The following is a 21,359-nucleotide window of genomic DNA, read 5'->3' on the forward strand; positions in this document are numbered from 1 at the left end:
TAAAAAATATATATTGTATTTATTTATTTTTGGCTGCATCCGGTCTTAGTTGCAGCATGTGGGATCTTTAGTTGTGGCATGCGGGCTCCTCTCTAGTTGTGGTGCATGGGTTTTCTCTCTCTAGTTGTGGCACACAGGCTCCAGGGCATGTGGGCTCTGTAGTTGTGGTGTGTGGGTTCCAGAGCGCGTGGGCTCTGTAGTTTGTGGCATGCAGGCTCTCTAGTTGCGGCGCACAAGCGGTGTAGTTGTGCACAGGCTTAGTTCCCCTGTGGCATGTGGGATCTTAGTTTCCCAACCAGGGATCGAACCCACGTCCCCTGCATTGGAAGGCGGATTCTTTATCACTGGACCACCAAGGAAGTCCCCTCCCTGACTTATCTTTAATACAAAGTACTTCATTTAAAACATTTCAACAAATTCTTAATTAACTGGCAATATCTACATGTTTTAATGTCCTGAATACCTACAAAGAACATTATTATAGTTAGACATAACTTATTTTACCAAACACAGACTGTATTTCTAATTTTTTCTCTATTAAAATTTATTAGTTTTTTTAGATGCTTTTTTTTAAACAGCTAACTTTTTAAAAAGTGAAGTTTCTCCCTTAGAGATAAAAATCTGAACAATTACTGAATTTTTAATAATGCTTTTATAGCATTTCAAAAACAATTCTTAATTCAAACCAATACCTTTAAAAGATAAATTAAAAACTCAGTTTAATTTCAAGGGTTTTCATAAGGTAGAGAACGCAGGCCATGTTTTACATTTAATAAACATAACTGTTATATAATAAATACAAAATAAAGAAAAAGACAGTGGTAACTATCATCAAGGGTGAAACAGTATATAAACTTTAATCTAAAAGGCTGCTTCCTGCATCTGCATCGATGTAATCTGAGAATTCTCTATCAGTTTCATTTACAGAAGGAATCTCTGTAGCCAAATGTATCATTCACTTTCATGCACCCACGTGCGAAGTCGTAGGTGAATATCTATAGGAATACAATTTATTGTCTGCTCCTCCACTCAGAAGTAACTGCGTAAAGGGAGAGGAAAAAAACATAAACACAGAAGTAAAGACAATGATTTCAAATGATTGCTGAACCTAATTAAATACTGATGATTCTGATTACAGAAGGAATTATGGATGAGCAATTAACTTGCATTGAGAGTTAATACTTAATACTAAAACGGTCCAATTGCATCAAATTTCACTACTATATTACACATATACTATATATATACACTATATTAAAACTTTAAAAGTGGTGATTTTAATTTGGTTGAGGCATAATATGCTACTGTACTTTCTATGAAGCATTTGCTAAGAAATGTAATAAAATTTAAAAGTTTGAAGGGTAATATAGTTTTACCTGTTTAAGAAAATTACGTTTTTAAAAGATGGCACATTGTTTGTAGGTAAATGAATACTACAGATTTTTCAGATAGCCCTCAAACCTGCATTTGGAAAGCGTTCTTAGGCAATAAGAGCTTTTACGTGTGTGTGTGTGTGTGTGTGTGTGTGTGTGTATAATTAAATTGTAATTCTTTAAGAACATTTTATAATACAGCCGTATTATCTAAGCTTTTTCTAAGTAGCAAATACTTTGATCCAATTAGTCTGAAGTAGCAAGTTTAGGGACTTAAAACATTTTAATAAAATACTCATGAGAAAAAAAAGTGCTTCAAAGTATTCAAATTTTACTACTCCTAATATTAAGGGACAATTTTTTTCTTCTTTAAATGAGATATGAGATTTTATGAATATTAATGGAACTTAGAATACAGAATTATAAATATCAGATATACTGAAACTAGTAACTCTGTAAACACAAATACCAGATTTATTCTAAAAACATAATGTAGTTTCTTCCTCTCTACCAAATAACTAATAAATTCTTACCCCTGTGACTGTCCAGTCTACACTCAGAACTTTGTCTTCATGAGCAGCCAGATCATAGAGAGGAGCCTTACAACTAAAAGATGAAAATATTAACATGTTATATGCATTTCATAGTATTAAACAAACATATATGACTAATCACTTATACTTTTCTGAAAATTTTAGTTTACCATCCTTGCCCCAATAACCACTTAATCTTAAAATTCTGAGCATTTACTTGACTACTTCTCCTGTTTTTCCTGTATCATTAGCAGACTGTGGTTTTGGTTACTGCCTCTCCATTCTACTTGTAGAAATATGTAAATAAATTGTATATGCGTTCTCTTGGGGGCCCTCTGCATATATTAGTATCGCAGCACTAACTGATGAATAAGAAAGGAACCTTTAAATTTTACCTTTAAAACTCTGTATTTTTACTTAATTGCCTATTAATACATAATTCACAATCTGACCACAGTTCCATTCATTCAGGCCACTGGCCTTCGAATTCTATAATTATCATATTTATATTAAGGTTCGGGTTTTTTTTCCTATTTTATATAACAAGGTCAGAAAGATGGATTTCATAAATAGTGTTTTTGGCAAAAGATAAACTATCACAATTAAATTCATTCAGAATGCAAAAAAACCCAACATATTAACATTAAGAAAATTCCTTTGATCCTGGCCTTCCTTTTTGATATCAATATGTATCATTTCAGGATATATGACCCAGACCTTTCTTTAGACCCTTTTGCTTTTGGATAGTCATTTCAGTGTTCATTTCATTTTCTCTGTATACAACGGGGCAATTGATAGATTTCCTTTGTAAGTCATCAACAGGAGTTACCTTCTCGTATCCCACAGCTTAACCATGTTATCTAAAGAGCCTGAAATGAGCTGCTGCTCATGGGCAGGAGACCACTTGACTGATGTGACCCAGCCTGTATGGGAGGTTAGGGACAGCGACACCAAAGAACCATCTGAACAAAACAGACAACCATTATTAAATTTTAGAAAACAAAAGTAGGCAGAACCCCCCAAAAAATTTCTAGAAAAGTATCTTTTTATACACATCTCTAGTGAGAAGAGAAACTGATGTTACTCACTCATATTTTTCCTTCAGAGGTTTACACAACTCACCTTTACTTCGGGGATCCCACAGTCTGATATGCCTATCTGTACTTCCAGATGCTAAACGTTTACAAAGTGGAGAATAGGAGATACAATTAAACACTTTATTTCCTGTCTAAAAAAAAAAAAAGGAAAGAACATGTAATCAGGGTGGGCGAAAAGTAACCATCTCCTAGAAGTTTACCGCTTAAAAAGTAACCATCTCCTAGAAGTTTACCGCTTAAAAAGTAACCATCTCCTAGAAGTTTACCGCTTAAAAGCTCAAAGTTAATCAGAGAAGCACTGAATTTGTCTTACCAAAGTTGACTTAAGACTGCCAGACTCAGCATCCCACACTCTAATTGTGTGGTCCCAAGATGCACTGCAGATTTCTTCAGCATCTGACCACAGAACCGAGGAAATTGCTTCCTTGTGGCCAGAGAGGGTCACTATGGGAGTCTAGAAATGAAGGACACCGAAAATGGAAAGCATTTTTGGTTTAGAGTGATTGAAACAATAATAATAGTTATTACTTTTAAAGCTGATATGCCAGATATTTTGTCAGGTGCTTTAGCTTCATATCCTACCTTATTTCTTCTTTACAGCAATCCTCCAAGACATATTTCTGTTTTTATTTTATAGATGAAAACACTGAAGTTGAGAAAGATAACTTGCCCAAGGTCATACTGTTTATAAATGGCAGATCTGAGATTGAACCCAAATATTACTCCAAAATTTGTAGTCTTTCCACAGTATTCTGTTGCTTCCCCTTCTGCTCTACTTTTCATTTTGAGGAATATTAACACTAATTAAATTATCCCAGTTGACAAAGATGTTATATGTAGAAGCTAGAAGAAAAAGCTCTGGGGTCAGAAAGACCTAGGTTTGAGGTAAGGTGCTGCTATTTTCTACATAACTCTTCCAGGTTAATTAATTGCAGTAGGTTATTCTCACCACCTCATTTCTTCAGCATCCAATCTTTAAATAATACCCATGGCTCATTTATTAGAATTCCAAAATCTCTAATGTCCCTCTCAAATTAAAATCATCAAACTAGGTATACTGTCTGTCTTAAATACAAAGAACATGTAAAACAAGGAAGGAAAACTCTTGAAATGGGGGACAGTTAACCTACTTGTGTAACTGTTACATTTAACCTTCTTAAATGTTAAGGGGGTTGTACTAGATTAGAGATCAGCAAAGTTTTTTGATAAAGATCCAGAAAGTAAAAATTTTAGCCTTTCCAGGCCACATACAGTCTCTGTTCTGTGTTCTTTGATTTTAAAGCCCCTTAAAAATGTAAAAATCATTCTTAGCACTCTGTAGTACAAAATCAGGCCACAGCCAAATCACCTGTGGGGCTGTTATTTGCCAACTGCTAGACCAAATGATCCCTCAGGTCTCTCTTCCAGCCCTAAAATTTTCCTGGAAGTAGTAAAGGAACCTGATAGAGGAGTGAGGAACAGAACAACCTCTACTGTGATCCAAAACAAAAAGTAAGGTAACAATCAATCAGAGGCTCCAGGATAGGAAATGGCATGTAAAATGATGGGTAAATGTATATGAATAAGCAATCCCATTCCTAGGTATTTACCTAAGAAAAATGAAAACTTAGGTTCACACAAAAAGTTGTCCACAAATGTTTATAGCAGTTTTATTCATAACTGTCAAACTAGAAACAACCCGAATATCCTTCAACTGGTGAATGATTAAACCAACTGTTGTATATCCATACAATAGACTACTACTCAGCATTTGAAAGGAATAAACCATGATACCCAATAATCTGGATGAATCTTTCTTTGTTTCCCTCCTCAAATACATTACGATATGTGAAAAAAAAGCTTGATGCAAAAGGCTACATACTGTGTGATTCCACTTATATGATATTCTAGAAAAAGAAAAATTACAGGAACAGAGATCTGATAGTGGTTGTCAGGTGACAGAAATAGAGAGGAAAGGCTGACTACAAATGGGCAACATGAGTTTCAGGGGATGGCAAACTCTCCCGTATCTTGAATATGTAGTAGTTACATATTCTATGTATTTATCAAAACTCAAAAGCTATACACCAAAAAGAGTGAATTTTCCTACATGTACATTTTTTTTTTTTTTAAAGTTAGAAAAGTCAACTTTGGCATTGTTACTGCAAACAAACTTCAGCAGAATAGTACTGGAGGGGACTTCTTTGGTGGTCCAGTGGTTAAGAATCCACCTTCCAATGCAGGGGATGCAGGTTTGATTCCTGGTTGGAAGACTAAGATCCCACATGCCGTGGGGCAAGCAACAGAGGAGCCCGCGCTCTGGAGGCTGCACACAACTAGAGAGAAGCCCTCATGCCGCAATGAAGATCCTGCGTGCTGCAACTAAGACCTGATGCAGCCAAATGAATGAAAGAATTAATTTTTAAAAAAGAATAAATGCTCAAAAAAAGAATAGTACTGCAGGAAAAACAGCAATTTTGAGAGAAAATGTGGAAAAAAACTTATTGTATGTTAATATATGAAACAAATGACCAGTAAATGAACTGATTGAGAGCATTACTCATATTAATACAAGCCAGGTACTAGAAAGAAATCCAAAGAGAAAATAACTTTTTGATACTTGTCTTATTTTGGTCTTAATAACCCAACTTTTCCTATTATTTCTAATTTCAACTTCAAATAGCACTTCAAGGGTTTCTAGCATAACTTCAATTAATAATTTATGAATGCACAGATTTAAAGCTTATAAAAACCTAAATGAAAAAAATGAATATATTGTGATTTCTCTCAAATAAAATGAACAGTGGAAGCAAGCTTATGAACGTGCACACCTAAAAATAAAAGTTATCAGCAAGGCACTGAGTGGGAGAAAATACTTATAATAACTATATCCAGCAAAGACCTTGAATACAAAATACAAAAAGAAAGCTAGTCGTTAAAACAGTATGGTACTGGCACAAAAATGGAAATATAGATCAATGGAACAGGGTAGAAATTGCCCCACAGGGTAGAAAGCCCAGAAATAAATGCATGCACCTATGGTTAATTAATCTAAGACAAAGGAGGCAAGATTATATACAATGGAGAAAAGACAGTCTCTTCAATAAATGGTGCTGGGAAAACTGGACAGCTACAAGTAAAAAAATGAAATTACATTTCAAAATGAAATACAAAATGAAATACATTTCATTTCAAAATGAAATACATTTCAAGATGAAATGTATCCTTTTACACCATACACAAAAATAAACTCAAAATGGACTAAAGACCTAAATGTAAGACTGGATACTATAAAACTATTAGAGGAAAACATAAGCAGAACACTCTGACATAAATCACAGCAATATCTTTTTCCATCCATCTCTAGAGTAATGGCAATAAAAACAAAAATAAACAAATGGGACCTAATGAAACTCAAAAGCTTTTGCATAGCAAAGGAAACCATAAATAAAATGAAAAGACAACCCACAGAATGGGAGAAAATATTTGCAAACAATGTGACTGACAAGGGATTAATTTCCAAAATTTCCCAACAGCTCATGCAGCTCAATATCAAAAAAACAAACAACCCAGTCAAAAAATGGGCAGAAGACCTAAATACACATTTCCCCAAAGACACACAGATGGCCAAGAGGCACATGAAAAGATGCTCAACATCGCTAATTATTAGAGAAATGCAAATCAAAACTACAATGAAATATCACCTCATACCAGTCAGAATGGCCATCATCAAGAAATCTACAAACAATAAATGCTGGAGAGGGTGTGGAGAAAAGGGAACCCTCCTACAGTGTTGGTGGGAATGTAAATTGGTACAGCCACTATGGAGAACAGTATGGAGGTTCCTTAAGAAACTAAAAATAGAGCTACCATATGATCCAGCAATCTCACTCCTGGGCATATATCTGGAGAAAAACTAGCTTTGAAAGGATATATGCACCCAAATGTTCACTGCAGCACTGTTTATAAGAGCCAAGACATGGAAGCAACCTAAATGTCCATTGACAGATGAATGGATAAAGAAGATGTGGTACATATATACAAAGGAATATTACTCAGCCATTAAAAAGAAAGAAATAATGACATCTGCAGCAACATGGATGAACATGGAGATTATCATACTAAGTGAAATAAGTCAGACAGAGAAAGACAGATATCAGATGATATTGCTTATATGAAGAATTTTAAAAAAAGATACAAATGAACTTATTTACAAAACAGAAACAGACTCACAGAGAATGAACTTATGGTTCCGGGGGGTGGGGAAGAGAAGGGGGGAGGGATAGATTGGGAGTTTGGGATTGACATGTACACACTGCTATATTTAAAATAGATAACCAACAAGGACCTACTGTATAGTACAGGGAACTCTGCTCAACACTCTGTAATAACCTAAATGGGAAAGGAATTTGAAAAAGAATAGATACATATATATGTATAACTGAATCACTTTGCTGTACACCTGAAACTAACACAACATTGTTAATCAACTATACTCCAATATAAAATAAAATAAAAACAAAATATAAAAAGATCTCTTACAAATCAATAAGAAAAAGATAAGCAACACACTTAAAAAAAAATGCAGTGGTTAAGATTCTGAGCTTCCACTGCAGGGGGCATGGGTCTGATCCCTGGTCGGGGAACTAAGATCCCGCATGCCGTGTGGTGCAACAACAACAAAAAAAAAGTGCTAAAAACATGAACAGGCACTTCAAAATTAGCTATCAAAGGGCTGGGACTTAAAATACACTACACACCACCAGAAATCACAAAATAAGACACCTTTTAACAGTAAGTAAATGTAAACATGTTATGTGATAAAATAAAATCAGTTATGGTACTAAAAAATTGACCATATCAAGTGGTGATATGGATGTGGAGTAACTTTGACTCTCATACTGTCAGTGGGAGTATAAACTGATATAACCATCTTGGAAAATGTTTTGGCAGTATTAAACATTCATAAAACTGAACATGTGCGTACCCTGTCACTCAGCAATTCTACTCCTGCAATTCTACATATGCAGAACTGATGACATATGTGCACCAAAAAACAAGTACAGCAACTTTATTTATGGTGGCTAAAACTAGAAACAATCTAAATGTCCATCAAAAGAAGAGCAAATAAATTCTGGTATATTCATGTAATGGCATGCTATCTATTACTGAAAAGAACTATTACATGCAGTAGATGAATGAAATCTCACAGATATTACAGGCATACCTCAGAGATACTGAGGGTTTGGGTCTAGACAACCACAAAAAAGCAAACACTGTAATAAAGTGAGTCACAAGAATTTTTTGGTTTCCCAGTGCATATAAAAGTTATTGTTTAGGGCTTCCCTGGCGGGACAGTGGTTGAGAGTCCGCCTGCCGATGCAGGGGACACGGGTTCATGCCCCAGTCTGGGAAGATCCCACATTGCCGCGGAGTGGCTGGGCCCGTGAGCCATGGCCGCTGAGCCTGCGCGTCTGGAGCCTGTGCTCCGCAACAGGAGAGGCCACAGCAGTGAGAGGCCCGCGTACCAAAAAAAAAAAACAAAAAAGTTATGTTTACACTATACTGTAGTATATTAAATAAGCAATAGCATTATGTATTTAAAAAGTACATGCCTTAATTAAAAAATACTGCTAAAAATGGTAACCATCATCTGAGTCTTCAGCAACTCATAATCTTTTTGCCTTTGGAGGGTCTTGCCTCAATGTTGATGGCTACTGACTGATCAGGTGGTGGTTGGTGAAGGCCAGGGTTGCTGTGGTAATTTCTTAAAATGAGACGACAATGACGTTCGCCACATCGAATGACCTTTCATGAACAACTTCTCTGTAGTATGCAATGCTGTTTGATAGCATTCTACCCATAGTAGAACTTCTTTCAAAATTGGAGTCAAATCTTTCAAACCCTGCTGCTGCTTCATCAACTAAGTTTATGTAATATTCTAAATCATTTGTTATCATTTCAATAATCTTTATAGCATCTTCACCAGTAGATTCCATCTCAAGAAACCACTTTCTTTGCACAACTATAAAAAGCACCTCCTCATCTGTTAAAGTCTTACAATGAGATTGCAGCAATTCAGTCACATCTTCAGGCTCCACTTCTAGTACTAGTTTTTTAAATTATTTCTACCACATCTGCAGTTACTTCCTCCACTGAAGTCTTGAACCCCTAAAAGTCATCCATGAGGGTTGCAATCAACTTCTTCCAAACTCCTGTTAATGTTGATATTTTGACCTCGATAAATCATGAATGTTCTTCATGGCATCTAGAAATGGTGAATTCTTTCCAAAGGTTTTTTTTTTCTTAAAACTTTTTATTTTTTTATTCTTTTTAAGTTTTGGCTGCATCGGGTCTTAGTTGCGGGATCTTGTTGCAGCACGCAGGGTCTTTTGTTGCAGCGCGCGGGCTTCTTCCTAGTTAGGGTGCGCAGGCTCCAGAGCACGTGGGCTCAGTAGTTGTGGGGTGCGGGCTTAGTTGCCCCACAGCATGTGGGATCTCAGTTCTCCGACCAGGTATCGAACCCGCGTCCCCTGCATTAGAAGGCGAATTCTTAACCACTGGACCACCAGGGAAGTCCCTCCAAAGGTTTTCAGATGACTGCCCAGATCCATCAGAGGAATCACTAAGTATGGCAGTTATTATCTTACGAAATATATTTCTTAAATAATAAGGCTTAAAAGTTGAAATTACTCCTTGACCCATGGGCTGCAGAATGGATGCTGTGTTAGCAGGCATGAAAATAACATTAATCTTCTTGAACATCTCCATCAGAACTCTTGGATGACCAGGTGCACTGTCAATGAGCAGTAATGTTTTTAAAAAGGAATCTTTTTTCTGAGCAGTAGGTCTCAACAGCGGGCTTAAAATACTTAGTAAACCATGCCATAAACAGATGTACTATCATCCAGGCTTTGTTGTTCTATTCACAGAGCACAGATGGAGTAGATTTAACATAATTCTTAAGGTCCCTAGGATTTTCAGAATGGTAAATGAGCACTGGCCTCAACTTCAAGTTACCAGCTGCATTAGCCCCTAACAAGAGAGTCAGCCTGTCCTTTGAAGCTTTGAAGCCAGGCATTGACTTGTCCTCTCTCATAAAAGTCTTAGATGGCATCTTCTTTTAAAAGAAGGATGTTTTATCAGCTTTGAAAATCTGTTAGTGTAGTCACCTTCGTTTAATTTCTTAGCTAGATCTTCTGGATAACTTGCTGCAACTTCTACATCAGCACTTGCTGCTACACTTTGAACTTTTATGTTATAAAGACTGCTTTCCTTAAATCTCTTGAAGCAACTTCTGCTCGCTTCAAACTTTTCTTCTACAGCTTCCTCACCTCTCTTGACCTTCAAAGGATTGAAGAGAGTTAGGGCCTTCCTCTGGATTAGGCTCTGGTTTAAGGGAATGTTGTGGCTGGTCTGATCTTCTACCCAGACCACTCAAACTTTCTTCATATCAGCAACAAGGCTGTTTCACTTTATCATTCATGTGCCCACTGGAGTAGCACTTTTCCTTCAAAAACTTTTCCTTTGCATTCACAACTTGGCTAACTGGCATAAGAGGCCTATCTATTTGACCTCTCTCAGCTTTTGACATGCCTTCCTCACTAAGCTTAATCATTTCTAGCTTTCGATTTAAAGTGAAAGACATGAGACTTCCTTTCACTTCAACACTTAAGAGTCCACTGTAGGGTTTTTAATTGGCCTAATTTCAATATTGTTGAATCTCAGGGAATAGGGAGGCCCGAGAGGAGCAAGAGAGACAGGGGAACGGCTGGTCGGTGGAGCAGTCAGAACATACACATGTACTGATTAAGTTCACTGTCTTATATGGGCGTGGTTCATGGCACCCCAAAGCAATTACAATGGTAACATCAAAGATCACTGATCACCGATCACCATAACAAATATAATAATAATTAAAAAGTCTGAGATATTTTGAGACTTATCAAAGTGTGACACAGAGACACGAAGTGAATAAAGGCTGCTGGAAAAATGAGACCAACAGGCTTGACACACAGTTGTCACAAACCTTCAATTTGTAAAAAAATGCATTATCTGCAAAGTGCAATAAAATGAGGTATGCCTGTATATGAAGCTTAAAACTAGGTGAGACTAATCTAGGATAAGTCAGAACAGTGATCACTTTTAGGAGGCTACTGATTTCAAGGGAGCCTAGAGGGCATCTTCTAGGGTGTCGGTAATTCTTGACGTTTTGATTTAGATAGCGATTACTTGTATACACAACTGCAAAAATGCATTGAGCTGTATACTTAATTATACGTATGCCAAACTTCAACAAACATAAAGGTTAAAAAAAAAGCTACCTTGTAAGTAAAGTATTTTGATAATTCAAGAAGTCTTTTTCTACTCAGATATATTCTTTAAAGGTTGATCAGGGATATGCATCAATAAATTACCACTGGCACATTATCCAATTGGTAAGGCATTTCCAGCTTTAACGTGTCGTATGAGACAAGTGATAAGGAAGCTGAATTGCCGCCAGATCATTCAACTTGCAATTCAGCAATCTATGTTTAAATGTATAAATTATAAATCACTACTTTCAGTTGGAAACAGTAAGTGCTATTGTTTACTGCAGTTTACGTGAGTTTGAGGAATCACTTATTCCTCATTTTCAACAGTTTTTATAAGATATCTATCTTGTTATTGGTGACTATAAGAAATAATGTGCAAATGTGTGCCTGATTTAATGCACATCCATTACAGCTGTTAGAAAATGAATGAAACATATGATTTCCTAAATCTGACTCAGTATTGTTCTTCTCATTAAGTATATTAATACAGGTCAGATCATATTATGATAAATATCCTTCTAATGGAACAGAGCAAATAAGAATCTGGATTAACTTTCTGAGTTTGATTTAATTGGATCTATAGCAAAATGATAGAATCAAAACCTCAATCAAACTCTTGGTTTCTACTGATTTAGGAGATGTACTAGAATTACATCCTCAGTGTATGAAACATTATTACTATTACTATTTTTTAAACTGAAGTATAGTTGACTTACAATGTTGTGTTAGTTTCTGGTATACAGCAAAGTGATTCAGTTATCTATTCTTTTTCAGATTCTTTTCCATTATGGTTTATTACAAGATATTGAATATAGTTCCCTGTGCTCTACAGCAGGACCTGTTGTTTACTTATTTTATACATAGTAGTCTGTGTCTGCTAATCCCAAACTCCTAATTTGCTCCCCCCCAACCCCTTCTCCCCTTTGGTCACCATAAGGTTGTTTTCTATGTCTGTGAGTCTGCAACATTATCATTAAACAGTCAGGTAATGAGATATTTCACTAAACTTAGCACAAGCTTCAACAATTAAAAGATCCTACTTTAAAATTCACCATGAGCAACTCCAACAAAGATGTTAAAAAAATAAAATTCACCATGAGGCCAAATATAATAGCTAAATAATCAACCTATCAAGCTGTAAACCTAGCTTAATGTAACTACATTCAATAACTCAAATAAATGCAGCGGAGTATTTATAATAAAAATTTACAAATCTACTGAAAGAAAGCCTTATGGTTGAAGCAGCAAGACAAGACAAAAGGAAACTAAATATGAACAATTATATTAAATTAACATATATTTGTCAATAAAGACCTAAGCCGGGACTTCCCTGGTGGTGCAGTGGTTAAGAATCCGCCTGCCAACGCAGGGGACACGGGTTCAAGCTCCGGTCCGGGAAGATCCCACATGCTGCGGAGCAACTAAGCCCGTGTGCCACAACTACTGAGCCTCCATTCTAGAGCCCGAAAGCCACAACTACTGAGCCTGCATGACAAAACTACTGAAGCCTGTGTGCCTAGAGCCCGTGCTCCACAACAAGAGAAGCCACCACAATGTGAAGACCGCGCACGGCAACAAAGAGTAGCCCCTGCTCACAGCAACTAGAGAGAGCCAGAGTGCAGCAACAAAGACCCATTGCAGCAATCAATCAATCAATTTATCAAAAAAAAAACCCCTAAGCCCAATACTGTCAGTTCTCACAAATACTTACTCTTGTTAGTCCCAATTGCTCTGTTTTCTGTTTCTTTCTCGGTCGATTTGTGGATTCTTCCATTTCATCTTCTTCATCTGTAGGGACTATATCACAGAGAATTAGATTTGATAGAGTTAAAATTTAAGGTAAATATTAATTACAAACAGTCTCAAATAATTCTTATATTTATAGGTATATACTTTCTCTGTTATCTCAACTGGTTAGGGAGTTAACATTTCTCCTCATTTTGGTTAATGGAAATTATATCTGAAAACAATACCTGGCTTACCAATCTTCAAAAAGGAGAAAGCAAAAAATAAAGTGTTATACGTTAAGATCCTAAAACCTACCCAGTTTGGTATCTTATTAAGATTATCATTATGGCTATTCATCAGTTTACCATATCTATGAAAAGTTGCTTACTATTATAGTTGTAGGAGAGTTCTGACCAGATTGCATTTATATTATTAAGAAGGGAATGACATGGTAAGTAAACACATGTTAAAAGGACATACATTCCAGCCATGTTTATTCTTCTTGACTATTTCACTTTTCTAACAATAAATTAAAAGTGTTTCATGGATAGTTTTTTTTTTCTTTTGTGGTACGCGGGCCTCTCACTGCTGTGGCCTCTCCCGTTGTGGAGCACAGGCTCCGGACGTGCAGGCCCAGCGGCCATGGCTCACGGGCCCAGCCGTTCCACGGCATGTGGGATCCTCCCGGACCGGGGCACGAACCCGCGTCCCCTGCAACGGCAGGCAGACTCTCAACCACTGCGCCACCAGGGAAGCCCGATAGTTATTTTTTGATTAAAGTCTTCGTTATCCATCATTTGACTAGGTAGCAAACCCAGATAAAAAAAACCATAGATTTTAATGTTTTGTAACTATTTTATAAATGTCATGTGCTTTTCCCAAACTAGACTATAAGCACCTTAAGGGTAACAACTAATCATAGATAATATCTCATCTACCCAGCACTATCAAAAAGTATTTCACAAAAGGAAAAATTCCTACACAAACAACTTTCTGCCTCAAAACTGTTTGCTTTAACTAAAATGGATTTATATTTCCTGCCATTTTACACATAATTATTTAAAACTGTTTAAGCTGGGCTTAACTGTATTTAGGGTGTTGTACAGTCATATAGCAATTTCCTCAGAAGCAACAGAGGTATTTTGATCTGCTTACCCATGCAATAAATAGTTCTGTACTACTACTTTTTAAAATATATGTGGGTTTTCCCCCTTCTTTTCTTCTAGCAGTGTCTTCTTACTATTATCAAGGTACTTTCCTCTAAGAGTCCCCTTGTCTCCTCTAATTGTTCTTTCTAATCTATGTTTTCAAAGTGAGAAAATTAAGTTTGGTAAAATTGTATTTAAAAAAATTTTTTTAAAGTAAACCAGCTAAACTAAGAAATTTCTCTAATAGTAAAGTATATCAAAATGACTCAGAAGGTAATTTGTTTATTTCCACGTTCCTGAATAAGGGAACTCTGAGAACTAAGGTAGTTATGTCACACTGCACCAGATGTGTTATTGGTACTTGCAGGGATTCAGTGACATTGTCCAATAAATAAGGGGGTGGTAGAGTAGAAAAACATTTTGAAACACAAAGAAATATACTAATTTTTCTCTATACTATAGTACTTTATTTGTGACCTAAAAAGCTCTGGTCCATTTTTTATAGAAAAATATGGGCTAAAAAGTCTTTTTTTCACTGAAATTCTTGAAATATCATTAATAAGTCAACGTAGAAGAAACATTTCATTTACCTGTAGACCAAATCTTTAGCATCTTATCCCAGGAGCCACTGCAAAACTAAAAAAAATATATATGAAGCGAAAAAGAGTACACAATATAATCCATCATATTGTTTGCCTGGTTTTCTTCTGCTGTTTAACTTGAAATCTTTACTTTGCCCTGAAATCCTTACTACTATGGCATCACCTATCTGCCTGTCTTCCTAGTCTCTGGGAAGTTGTACCCTCAATCTCATGGCAACTGAAAGAGCTGCCGTTCTTATAGGGCCCGTACCCTGGCCATGGTTGCTTAGATCAGGGTGGGCAACTGACCTACACTGTGGCAGTAGGTCTCTTCCTCCTTCAGAAGAAAGAGAAAACCTGTGTTTTTTTTTAAAAAAACTGTTTTTTTTTTTTTGAAAGCTTGTGTTTTAGACAGCTGAAGTTAATCTTTTTCCAGGGACAGACAGTATAGGATGTAAAACCTGGGAATATTGAAGGCCAGGTTTTATTGCCATGCTGAGCAAGCCAGACTGAGGTAAGAGAATGAAGTCAATTTGGGGAGACGAGAGGGAGGAGGTGTGCTAGCCACATGCAAGCCTCTACTCCATTGGTTCCTGACATCCAAATGCATCATCACCCTGCTCATGATGTGGTGCATCACTCCCTCCTTGGGTCTTTTAAGCTAAAAAACGTTCAGGATGAGTTTCTATCTCTTATAGCCAAAGGACAGGGTACAGTTAATTCACTTAAGTTTGGACTCAACAACATGTAAGCCTTCTTTATGCCTCAATATGAATACTCATAAATTTTTAACTTTGAATGCAGAAACGTCCTCTGTTACACTAACTGGCAAAGAAATGCTTTAGAAACACTCTTAAATCTAGAATACTTCATGTGGTTTGGAGAATTTTCAAATGGTGAGGGAGTTTGTAACCCCTCTTAAGTAAATACTGTGTTGCCCTCATAGCTTGACTAACTTTTACCATTTTGTTGTGATACAGAGTAGATCAGCAGCAATAGTAAAACAACCTCAATTAATGCTAACTTTAGTGCATGCTAAGTTTTAGGGGATCAGCTAGACATTTTCAATTAATGACAGCACTATGAGTAGCTGAAGGACTGAAAATGTCAATCACTATGATTTGAGGAGGTTACATAAAGAAATTACTTTTTTACCTGAGTTCTTAAAATTTCTGCTATTTATATAAAATTCTAAACCAGAGATACCCAGAGTCGGGAGTGACTCTTCATATCTCTCATTATGAGTATTCACTTTTGGTTTGAAATCATATTCTTTAGTCACCAATTGTTATGGAAGTAGGCCGATCACAGTGACTTTATGTAGAAAAGACATTTTTGCACAAGAAGCTCAAATTCTAATTGAACACAGTACTAATAACACAATAGCTACTTACTTTGGTTCCTGTGCTATCAACAGCTATAGATTCCACACTGCCAGCATGACCCCTGCAGCAGTGCAGGGCTTTCACTTTGTTTCTCTCTACATTCCACTCCCATAGGAGAATAGTCTGATCCATAGAGGCACTCAGTAGTATGCAAGACAGATTGTCTGAAGAAAGGAGAACACAAGGATAAGAAACAAATTAGTACAAAAATTTTAAATAGTGTTCCAAAACTAAAGAACGGAGTTTTTTGTAGTTGTTGATAAAGATGTTAAAAAGGTAAAAGACCTCATATAGCCACCTTTGAAAAAAGAAGCTAACTTATGGTATAAGAGGGAAGATTCTTCAAAAATAGTACAGGGACTTCCCTGGAGGTCCAGTGGTTAAGACTCCGTGCTTATACTGCAGGAGCGCGTTCGATCCCTAGTTGGGGAACTAAGATCCCGCATGCCACAGGGCACAGCCAAAAAACAAAACAAAACAAAACTGTAAAAGACATGCATTTAACACTAACACACTCAATATTAACTTGAAAATGTATATTATGTGATATAATTTTAGGATTCACTTCTACTGATTTACGGATTTTTTTATGTGTATATTTTTGAAAGACCCTTTAAAAACTGAGGCATGAGACATTTCTTATCCTGTCCCCATTCTGCCCCACCATCGAAAATGGCTTATTTCCAATTCCCTATCCAGGATTCCTCTCCATTTAGGCAGAGTCCTAACCTTTTTTGACCCAGGCCACATCTTTTACAACATCTGTATGTCCCACAACTGTCATTATTGACTTTCCTTCCAAGGACCAGATCCGAGAAGTCTTATCATAAGAACCAGTCAAGATCCTGTGAGGAGAAAAAATCCTATGAAACACAAAAAACAGCTTTTCTCAAACCCTGAAATCAATTATATTTCTAAAGCACTGATAAAGTAAACCTTCAGGATATTTTTAAACTCTTCTTTAATATAAAGATTAAGATTTCAAAACACACTAGAATAAATCAGAAGATGTTACATTTGGCTTTTCCTGACCTCCTAAAATAAAAATGTAACTGACAAACCCTAGATTTCATTTTTATGATTGTTGTAAAATATTACCACTCCCAGGGAAGCTAAGCGAATTGTTTGAAAAGCCTAATAGTCCTTTGTATTTAACCAGTGAAAACCATCAAATAAAAAACCAGTAGAACCATTTAAAGTAAAAGTAAAACCAGTAAAAACATAACTATGTAATAACTCCAGGGAGACATTCTTTGAAAGTAAGCTCCTACTGAGATCCATTCTTGAGGTGTTTTTCTACAGTAAGGACAGAGGGGGTTTGCTCTGAACGATTCATACCTTCTTGATTCCAGTCTGCCCTTTTCAGCCCTAAAAATAGCATGATCTGCATCTTCAGGGTAGTAGGCTGGGAGATCTGTGGCTAGAAAAGGTTTTTTTCCCTCTATGAAACAAATTATATTCTTGGTCTTAAAAGCAACATAATCAAATAAATGCCCTAAGACACACGACCTATTCGGAAGACAAATGTCACTACAACATCTTTAGACAGAAAAGAAAACCTATTAATAGATATGTTTCTTCTTGACTACACTAAATTTAAAGGTCTTTGGCATGGTCACAACATATATATATATATATATATATATATATAATATATATATACACACACACACACACACACACACACACACATACATATAACAAAATTACTTTCACAAAGAACAAGTAATCAGAGAAAAATATTCATATAGTACACTTAAAATGGATACAAAAACATTCATCTGGCAATACCATTCCTCTGCCCCGTCGATCGCACTGATCCAGTCATCATGGAACATGCATTGTTCTGGCTGAGGTGCAGTATACTTTTCCACGTACTCTAGTTCCACAACCTCTTCCTAGTCACAGAGAGAAACCAGAAATCAATCAAGAGAGGGCTTCCCTGGTGGCGCAGTGGTTGAGAGTCCGCCTGCTGATGCAGGGGACACGAGGTACGTTATGAAAATAAAGGACCGCCGGTGTAATTTATCTCCTTTATGTAATAATTCCCCTTCAGAATCCAGAAATTTTGGAGCCATATAAAAAGTGAAAAACTTTATTTGACCTAACCATATGTTAAGAGTAATATCAAGAAATATTAAAAAAAAAAAAAAAAAAAAAAAGAAATATTAATGACCTTGGAAAACTTATGCTAAAAGTAGAAAAAAAAATATAAGAAACTTTATAAAATCATAAAAGCATGCTGTTTAATGGATACAGAGCTTCTGTTTAGGATGATGAAAAAATTCTAGAAATGGACAGTGGTGATGGTTGCATAATATTGTAGATGTACTTAATGCCACTTAATTGTACACTTAAAAATGGTTAAGGGCTTCCCTGGTGGCGCAGTGGTTGAGAGTCCACCTGCCGATGCAGGGGACGCGGGTTCGTGCCCCGGTCTGGGAAGATCCCACATGCTGCGGAGCGGCTGGGCCCGTAAGCCATGGCCGCTGAGCCTGCGCGTCCGGAGCCTGTGCTCCGCAAGGGGAGAGGCCACAGTATATTTCACCACAGTTCCAAAAATTGCCCCCCTAATCATAAAAGCAATTATAAATATTTTAAATTATAAAAGTAATAATAAGTGAAGTTTGAAAATTAGAGGAAGGGGCAATCACTATAAATGACAATAACCTAACCCATAAGTTTATATATGTACACAATCATTTTATATACCTTTAGTAGTAAACATATATTTGCTATTCCCTTTCTTGTAAACTGTTCCACAAATATGAAGTTATCTTTCCTTGTTCATTCATCTGCATTTCTTGAATATTACTCTTAGAAAAAAAGAGGGAATTTAAACATTGAAGATATAGAAACCGAGGTTCAGTTTCTAGGAAAAAACAGTAATCAAAAGGTTCTTGGTTCCTGTAGATTCACGCTGATTCTAAATGAAGTTTTCCTACATTATCTGGTAATACCTTAAGTAAAATAGAGCAGGTAAGCATTTGAACTTACTGATGAGATGTTTTCCAGTTCCATGTGTTTGAACAAGGGCATTCGCAGAAACTGGCCCTTGATAAGGAAATCAAACTCCACATGTTTGTGGAACTCTAAAGAAAATACATAATAAAATTATCATTGTTAGGACCTGAAGTGGTATTGGCAGAGGTAAATGAGAGACCCCCCCAAAACAAACAGGTACCTATTATCCTAGTGTGGCCTCCAAGTTTCTCCAGAATTTCTCCATGGCACAATCAGACCATGTATTCCAGTATATTATGTGATTTTTAAGAACAGAAATACTTTGTTCTGTTGGTATAATATTTTTATTGTTGATGGTGTAATCATGTTGATTAAGGAAACCTTTGTATTCTAAGAAGAATCCCAGATATATACAAAAGTAGGAATAACATAATGAATCCTCATTCCCATCTTTTACCAACTCATGGACAATCATCTGTACTCCTCCCTCCACTCTCCTGCTGGTATTTTTTAAAGCAAAACTCAGAAATGATATAATTTCATCTGTAAATGCTTTAGTGTGTAATCTCTAAAATATAAAGACTAAAAAAGTCACAATGTTAAAAATTTAACATTACTTATTCCTTTTAAACCATAAAGCCAGTCAATGTTCATATTTCCTTGTTTCATAAATGTCTTTTAACAGTGAGCTTTCTAGAATCAGCATCCAAAGTCCTCACATTATATTTTATTAATATCTTTAACAGTTCTCTGTCCTTTTTTTCCATTGCCTTTTATTTGCTGAAGAAACTGGGTCTTCTTGTAATACTTCTTACATTCTGGCTTTGGTTGATTATATCTCCAAGGTATCCTTTAACATGTTCCTCTACCACCTACATACAACCTGTACATTAGGCAGACCCAAATGCCTGATGACCTTGGGTCTGTCTGTTTCTGGCAAGATATTTACACACCATATTGTATTTCCTATTGTATCACATTAGAAAGCACACTATGTCACTGTGTCTCCTTTTATGATATTAAGATCTACCTCTGGGTTCAGATGATGTCAGTCTGATCCCATCCACCATAACGTTCTTTGTTAGCCTTTTACCTAATAAATGGCTTTAGTAGCTATAGATATTCACTTCTTAAATCCATTATTTCATTTGGAGTTACAAAATGCTAAAAATTCTTCATTCTTTCTGATTTATTAGCTATCATAAAATCCTTCTTAAAGAAGAATTCCCTCATTGACTCTTTGGCTTGTTACTTTTTTAAAAACCTGAATCTGGGCTTCCCTGGGGGCGCAGTGGTTAAGAATCTGCCTGCCAATGCAGGGTGCATGGGTTTGAGCCCTGGTCTGGGAAGATCCAACCTGTTGCGGAGCAACAAAGCCCGTGAGCCACAACTACTGAAGCCCGCGTGCCTAGAGCCCATGCTCCGCAACAAGAGAAGCCACCGCAGTGAGAAGCCTGCGCACCGAAATCAAGAGCAGCCCCCGCTCACCGCAACTAGAGAAAAGCCCGCGTGCAGCAATGAAGACCCAACGCAACCAAAGATAAATAAATAAAATAAAATAAAATAAAAATCTGAATCATTTTGCATCTTCAACTCAAGAGCAGTGACTCAGTTAATCGATTTACACAAAAAGACAAATCAATGTTCATCTACAAGTTTAGAAAAATATGCAAATATTTGGGTAACAACAACCAACCATATACTGATATTGCAAAGTGTCTTGCAAGAAAATAATTCTTATGCTAGTTCAGAGTTTTTCAACAAGTAGAATATATGACATCTTTGGAGTTTAGAAAACTAACTATGCATCAGAATCTCTACACTGTTGTACATCCATGATGAAAGATAAAAACCGATAGGAAATGCTATGTGAATATCTCTGTATCAAGAACTATATCTTGCTAACAATGAAAAGTTAAGCTTAACAAAAAAGTTATAAGATTTTTGGAAGAGGAAGTGGAAAATATTAGGCATTAGTTTACAATTCTCACCTCCCCATTCCTCCAACTAGGGTAGAATCAAAAGAGCTTTAAAAGCATCAGAAACATCTGCATAAAAATATGCTTGCCTCTAGGGCTTCCCTGGTGGCACAGTGGATGAGAGTCCACCTGCCGATGCAGGGGACATGGGTTCGTGCCCCGGTCTGGGAAGATCCCACATGCCGCGGAGCCGCTGGGCCCGTGAACCGTGGCCGCTGAGCCTGCGCTCCACAATGGGAGAGGCCACAACAGTGAGAGGCCCGCGTATGCAAAAAAA

General features: G+C 36.6%; 1 protein-coding gene across 2 annotated transcripts in view; it reads right to left on the reverse strand.

Annotated features, from left to right (window-relative positions):
- Nucleotides 1-633: 633 nt before the first annotated feature.
- WDR12 (WD repeat domain 12) overlaps nt 634-21,359 on the reverse strand; it is a 26,318-nt gene continuing 5,592 nt past the window's right edge. Inside the window, exons 3-13 of one of the 2 annotated variants that reach the window (XM_024738371.1) lie at nt 19,137-19,231; nt 17,931-18,037; nt 16,869-16,984; nt 16,149-16,303; nt 14,764-14,809; nt 13,009-13,094; nt 3,317-3,457; nt 3,029-3,134; nt 2,736-2,868; nt 1,907-1,979; nt 634-1,039 (exon numbers count right to left, since the gene is read on the reverse strand). In XM_024738371.1, coding sequence (XP_024594139.1) covers nt 962-1,039; nt 1,907-1,979; nt 2,736-2,868; nt 3,029-3,134; nt 3,317-3,457; nt 13,009-13,094; nt 14,764-14,809; nt 16,149-16,303; nt 16,869-16,984; nt 17,931-18,037; nt 19,137-19,231 — 1,136 coding nt within the window. In that variant the 3' untranslated portion in view covers nt 634-961. The remainder of the gene's footprint in view (nt 1,040-1,906; nt 1,980-2,735; nt 2,869-3,028; nt 3,135-3,316; nt 3,458-13,008; nt 13,095-14,763; nt 14,810-16,148; nt 16,304-16,868; nt 16,985-17,930; nt 18,038-19,136; nt 19,232-21,359) is intronic. The other variant, XM_024738372.1, reaches the window with a different exon arrangement.

This window comes from Neophocaena asiaeorientalis, unplaced genomic scaffold (genome assembly GCF_003031525.2).
Source record: "Neophocaena asiaeorientalis asiaeorientalis breed wild unplaced genomic scaffold, Neophocaena_asiaeorientalis_V1.1 scaffold258, whole genome shotgun sequence".
Lineage (NCBI taxonomy): Eukaryota > Metazoa > Chordata > Mammalia > Artiodactyla > Phocoenidae > Neophocaena > Neophocaena asiaeorientalis.